The sequence below is a fragment of the Pongo pygmaeus genome, chromosome 10 (genome assembly GCF_028885625.2).
Source record: "Pongo pygmaeus isolate AG05252 chromosome 10, NHGRI_mPonPyg2-v2.0_pri, whole genome shotgun sequence".
NCBI classification, from domain to species: Eukaryota; Metazoa; Chordata; class Mammalia; order Primates; family Hominidae; genus Pongo; species Pongo pygmaeus.
Window position 1 is genome coordinate 28834020 of NC_072383.2, and position 6449 is coordinate 28840468.

The window sequence follows — 6449 nt, forward strand, 5'->3', positions numbered from 1 at the left end:
AAACAAACAAACAAACATTTGATGTTTCTCAGAATTCAGAACTCATTTTTGTTTTGTTTTGTTTTGTTTCAGAAAACTGAAGAATGGGAAAAAAGTAAGACTGAAGCAGACATGGAAGAGTATATATGGGAAAATAGCTCATCAGAAAGAAATATCCTGGAAACGCTTCTCCAGATTAAAGCTGCTGAGAAAAATATGCAAATAAATAAAGAAGAGCTCCTTGGTACTAAAGAAATTGAAGAGTACAAAAAGTCTGTTGTTAGTCTTAAAAATGAGGAGGAAAATGAAAATTCCATTTCTCAGTACAAAGAATCCGTGAAGAGACTATTAAATGTGACATGAATTATGGAGTAGAAAAATCTGCTTGATTTATTAATTTTATGATATGTGTGATCAGTATCTAATTTGATATAACATTGAAAATGTTAAAAAATCATTTTTTTTCCTCAGAGTTAAAATTATTTCCCTCATACTAATGCTTAATGGCAATGATTACTCCAGAGTTTTTTTATTTTTACACTGGGGCAATAGATGAGGAGATCTCTGATTTCTTCTTGATCTGAAGTGTTTTGATTTTATTTCTACATAATAGCTTTGGTATTCATATATATACATGCATTTAATTGTGATTTTATCACCTTCCCCATTTCTTTCCCCACAAGCTGGCATTCAGTAGTTGCTTTTGAATAATGGTTTTGGTTACCTAGGAAGGTAGGCCCGGAACCCATTTCCTTGACTTGCAGTTCCGGGCTCTGTTCACATGACTGCAGTCTAGCTGATGCATTTTTCACATTTGTCAATTCTGGTTAGAAACAGGTCCTCAGGAGTATTCTCTAACCTGATATTTTCTAAAAAGATATGTTGAGTCAACTTTGTTTAGCATCCTACTTTCTAGATTGTGGGGCTCATTTTGCCAGGGCCAAGCTACCAGAAAAGTAGAAGTGGAGACTACCTGGTATGTATCCCTCTGGGTGCCCCAGTTAGAGCTGCCACAGCTCAGGAAAAAAGATGAGGCATAAGGATCTTGAATGTAATTGGAGTAAGTGACAAAATAAGAACTACCCTGGGAAACCCTGCATTCAATCTAGCTGTCAATTCAGTATCTTTAAGTACACCTGTCAGCTGTTTCTTATCACTTCGATGGTTGTGATTAATTTAAAATCAAAATAAAGGAATTACTGAGTTTATTTGCCTAATAGACTTATTTTGCCTAGAAGAATTAGAGAGTATAAATGAAAGCCAAAATGGAATTTCACAACGATTTCCTAAACCATTTGTGTGAAATGAAGGTATGATCTGGTGTGAGTGAGGCCAGGAGTCTGTAGGTTATGAAGGACAGTATGGCCTTGAGTACAAAAAGGAGAGAAAGAGGCATGTCGTGCCCTGCTGGGGCACCCTGATACTACTTACCATTTTAATCCTAGGCCTTACTTATGAATGAACTCAAAAGGGGCTAAACTGAGCCTAATTGGTAAGTAGTGGATGAAAAGCAGTATAGATAAAAACCAAAATTTTAGATCATGTTTAGAGCATATTTCAAGAAACATACCAGTACATTTAGAGACTCATTCAGAGTTAAGAAAAACTCAGATTCCTAACAGGATTGAAGAAGGAAACATTTTGAAAACAGTAGAAGCTGAGAAGAGGTGATCATCTGGGAACATGTAAAGGAGTGGTAGCTTAGGGTGGTTTATCCTGTGTAATAATACAGTGCAGATGAAAGCAGAGAGGAGGATGTGTAATAAAGAATTTGACCTTACTCAGAGGTCTGGCCTTTGCCCTTGGCTTCTGGGAGGTAATCTATATCGTACCTGATAGGACTGTCTTTGTTTAGCGGGGTAGCTGGCCCCAAAGGATCTCAGGATGGGACCAACATGCCAGAAAAACCTACCATGTGATTTAGGGTGGGGGCTTTCAGTCATATGGTATTAGTCCACCTGGCAGCCGAGATGACTCAGCAGACAATCAGCAATCATACCTACATAATGGAGTCCAGTGAAATCTTTGGGCCGGGCGCAGTGGCTCACGCCTATAATCCCAGCACTTTGGGAGGCCGAGGCGGGTGGATCACAAGGTCAGGAGATTAAGACCATCCTGGCTAACAGTGAAACCCCCTCTGTACTAAAAATACAAAAAATTAGCCGGGCGTGGTGGCAGGTGCCTGTAGTCCCAGCTACTCGGAAGGCTGAGGCAGGAGAAAGGCGTGAACCTGGGAGGCAGAGCTTGCAGTGAGCCGAGATCCTGCCACTGCACTCCAGCTTGGGTGACAGAGCGAGACTCCGTTTCAAAAAAAAAAAAAAATCTTTGCACATGGAGGCTTGAGTAAGCTTCTCGGGTTAGCAATACTCCATGCATATTGTCACACACTGATACTAGGAGAGTAATGTGTCCTGACTGCTAGGGGAGAGCACCAGAAACTAAACATTTGAACGCTTCCTGGGCCTCAACTTACGTACTTCTTCCGTTGGGCCACTTTAAGGTATCCTTTCCCTGTAATAAACTGTAATTGTGAGAATAATAGCTTTCATTCAGTTCTGAGTTCTAGTGAATTACTGAACCTGAGGGTTGTTTAGGGAATCTCCCACAAACTTAAGAGTTGGTGTCAGAAGTAGGATGGCCTTGTAGAGGACTTTACCCTTTTTGCAGTTTGGCCAACTCCAAGTAACCCCGAAGACTCTTAAACAATTGTTGATGCCTAATGGCAAAATTGTAGAGCTGACGGATTAATACAAAACTGCCTCAAAAACAAAACAGTTGGACTGGGTGCAGTGGCTCATGCCTGTAGTCACAGCACTTTGGGAGGCTGCGGTGGGAGGATGGCTTGAGGTCAGAAGTTTGAGACCAGCCTAGGCAACATAGCAAGACCCTGTCTCTACTTTAAAAATGTGTATATACATATATATCTGTATGTATATATAACAGTTGTTGTTATTGTAATTTTAGCAAAATTAAGCAGCACTATTTGTCATTAATCAGATCCTTGTCCTTTAAAATCTGTCAGTTGACCGAATGTATGCAATTAGAACATTATATTCACCTTTATAATGAAAATGCTAGGGGATACTTTGCTATATTAATGCAGTCATTTCTGACTTTAAACTTAAATTGTATAGCCCAGAAGTTGCTTCAACACATAGGCAACTAAGATTGTAGATTGGATCTCTTTTCTTAATTGTAGGGTGCTTTAATTCTTTTGCGTATTTTTGCAATATTGGTGTTTCATAATACTAAACAGTTACAGACTTTGTTTTTTTTTTTTTGTTTTTTTTTTTGAGAAGCTGGACACAGTGGCTCATGCCTGTAATCCCAGCGCTTTGGGAGGCCAAGGCGGGAGTATTGCTTGAGGCCAGGAGTTGGATACCAGTCTGGGCAACAAAGTGAAACTCTGTCTCTACATAAGATAAAAATTACCCAGGCATGGTGGCACACGCCTAGCAACTTGGGAGGCTGAAGTGGGAGAATTGCTTGAGACCAGGAGTTCAAGGCTGCAGTGAACTATGATCACACTACTGCATTCTAGCCTGGGTGACAGAACAAGAACTTGTCTCCAAAAAAGGAAAAGGAAAAAAAGAAAAAGAAACAAACAAACTGGACCCTGGGGTCCAGTCAATAACTAAGGCTAAGGTTGTGACACCCACCTAGGAAGTAACCATGAAATCTTTCCAGCGTTGTCCCTTTTTTTTTTTTTTGAGACACGGTCTGCTCTGTTCCAGCCCAGGCTGGAGTCTGGAGTGCAGTGGTGCATTCATGGCTCACTGCAGCCTCAACCTCCTGGGCTCAACCGATCCTCCCACCTCAACCTCCCAAGTAGCTGGGACCTCCAGCTGCTCTCAACCTCCCAAGTAGCATGCCATCACGCCTGGTTAATTTTTTATTTTTGTAGAGATGGGGTCTTGCTGTGTTGCTTGGGTTGGTCTGATTGTTTCTTAATAAAATTTAAAATTTTATTCGGAAGTTCTGTTTCATCTCTGGCTCCCAGTAAGAAAGTAGTTTCTAGTCTCAGTTGTTTTACTTCTTAACTGATTCTGGTCTGTTGTCTCTCCAGTCTAAATTTACTCAATTTATCTAATGGTCAGAGGGGCCGAAGAAGAAAAGGAATTTGTTTTCTTAGAAGGTAAATATACTTTTCCCAAATTAAGGTCATTTATATGAAATTATCAGCTTTAAGGAATGAGTAAAATTCTGAGAAGCCCCAAGGGGAAAAAAAGCCTTTTTAATTCTAGCAGCCCTAGTCTATTGGAAAACCTCTAAGCAATTCACATATACTTAAAAGTAATGATTTTTGGCCTGGCGTGGTGGCTCACACCTGTAATCCTAGCACTTTGGGAGGCCGAGGCGGCGGATCACCTGAGGTCAGGAGTTCGAGACCAGCCTGGCCAACATGGTGCAACCCCGTCTCTACTAAAAAATGCAAAAATTAGCCAAGCATGTTGGCAAGAGCCTTAATCCCAGCTACTTGGGAAGCAGAGGCAGGAGAATCGTTTGAACCTAGGAGGCAGAGGTTGCAGTGAGGCAAGATCAAGCCATTGCACTCAAACCTGGGGGACAAGAGCGAGACTTCTCTCAAAAAAACAAAAAAAGTAATGATTTTCTAAATGTATGTACAAAAATGTATAAAGACAACTTACTGAATTATTTCTGTAACTATAATTTTAGGGTAATTTAAATCTTGCTCCCCCCACCCCCTGCTTCAAATAGCATGGGGTTTTTTCCCCCTAATGTATTAGGGAAGAAATTGATAAAATTTATGACACCTAATTTTATGAATTATGACAAGGTAAATTGATTATTTTTTTTTTTGAGACAGAGTCTTACTCTGTTGCCCAGGCAGGAGTGCAGTGGCATGATCTTGGCTCACTGCAACCTCCGCCTCCTGGGCAGCCTCAACCTCCCAGGCTCAAGCAATCCTCCCAACATAGCCTTCCAAGTAGCTAGGACTACAGGTGTGTGTCACAATGCCTGGCTAATTTTTTAATTGATCATGTATTTATTTATTTAAGGCAAGGCCTCAGTCTGTTGCCCAGGCTGGAGTGAAGTGGCACATTCATGGCTTGCTGCAGCCTCGACCTCCAGAGTTCAAGTGATCCTCCCACCTCAGCCTCCCAAGTAGCTGGAACTACAGGGACACACCACCACACCCCCCTAATTTTTTTTTATTTTCCTTTTTTTTTTGAGATAGAGTCTCACTCTGCCACCCAGGCTGGAGTACAGTGGCTAGATCTAGGCTCACTGCAACCTCCACCTCCCAGGTTCAAGGGATTCTCCTGCCTCAGCCTCCCGAGTAGCTGGGACTACAGGTGCATGCCACCACACCCGGCTAGTTTTTTGTATTTTTTAGTAGAGAGGGGATTTCACTGTGTTAGCCAGGATGGTCTCGATCTCCTGACCTCAGGTGATCCACCCACCTCAGCCTCCCAAAGTGCTGGGATTACAGGTGTGAGCCACTGCGCCTGGCCAATTTTTATATTTTTTGTAGAGACGGGGTCTTGCCATGTTGCTCAGGCTGGTCTCAAGCTCCTGGGTTCAAGCGATCCTCCTGCCTCAGCCTCCCATAGTGCTTGGATTACAGGTATGAACCACCATGCCTGGCCTTTTGACTAAATTTTAAAATCAGACTTTTAGCTGTGGTTAGTATTCAACTGCAAGAGATTTTATATTTTTCTTTTGTATTAAAAGAAATAGTCATTCTCTTTTTCCACCCAGTATTAATACCAGGGAAAGAAAAGGAAATATAAGCCACTGGACTTAGAAAATTTGGGTTTTCTTTTTCTTTCGAAATTAAATGTTTTATTTTTATGGATTTAGGGGTACAAGTGCAGTTGTGTTATATGGATATATTGCATAGTGGTGAAATCCGGACATTTAGTGTACCCATGGACAGTTCATTTTAACATATCAGGAAACAGTACTATATTATAAGTATTATGAATAGGATTTCCCCTTATTTATTTTGTTTTATTTTTTTGACAGAGTCTCGCTGTTGCCCAGGCTAGAGTGCAGTGGTGCAATCTCAGCTCATTGCAACCTCTACCTCCCAGGTTCAAGTGATTCTCCTACCTCACTCCCCTGAGTAGGTGGGATTACAGGCACGTGCCACCATGCCCTGCTAATTTTTGTATTGTTAGTAGAGACAGGGTTTTGCCATGTTGGCCAGGCTGGTCTCGAACTCCTGACCTCAGGTGATCCTCCCGCCTTGGCCTCCCAAAGTGCTGGGATGATGGGCGTGAGCCACTGTGCCCAGCCCCTTATTTATTCTTTATGCTTATTAGCTGTCTTTTAATATCTGTTCTCACATTAAAAACAGGTTTCAGGAATGAGATGAGGGGCCTAAAAAGCTTAAGTTTATTAGAGACTTGAACTACAGTATTCCACACTTAAGAGTCTTCTAAGATTTAGGGGTTAAATCTGGTGTAAGATTTGGACAGAACTGAAACACCTGGAGCTAATCT

General features: G+C 41.5%; 1 protein-coding gene across 1 annotated transcript in view; it reads left to right on the forward strand.

Annotated features, from left to right (window-relative positions):
- MRPS35 (mitochondrial ribosomal protein S35) overlaps nt 1-1187 on the forward strand; it is a 41207-nt gene extending 40020 nt beyond the window's left edge. The window contains exon 8 of the mRNA XM_054442928.2: nt 73-1187. Within this exon, the coding sequence (XP_054298903.1) occupies nt 73-342 (270 nt within the window). The 3' untranslated portion in view covers nt 343-1187. The remainder of the gene's footprint in view (nt 1-72) is intronic.
- Nucleotides 1188-6449: the final 5262 nt, after the last annotated feature.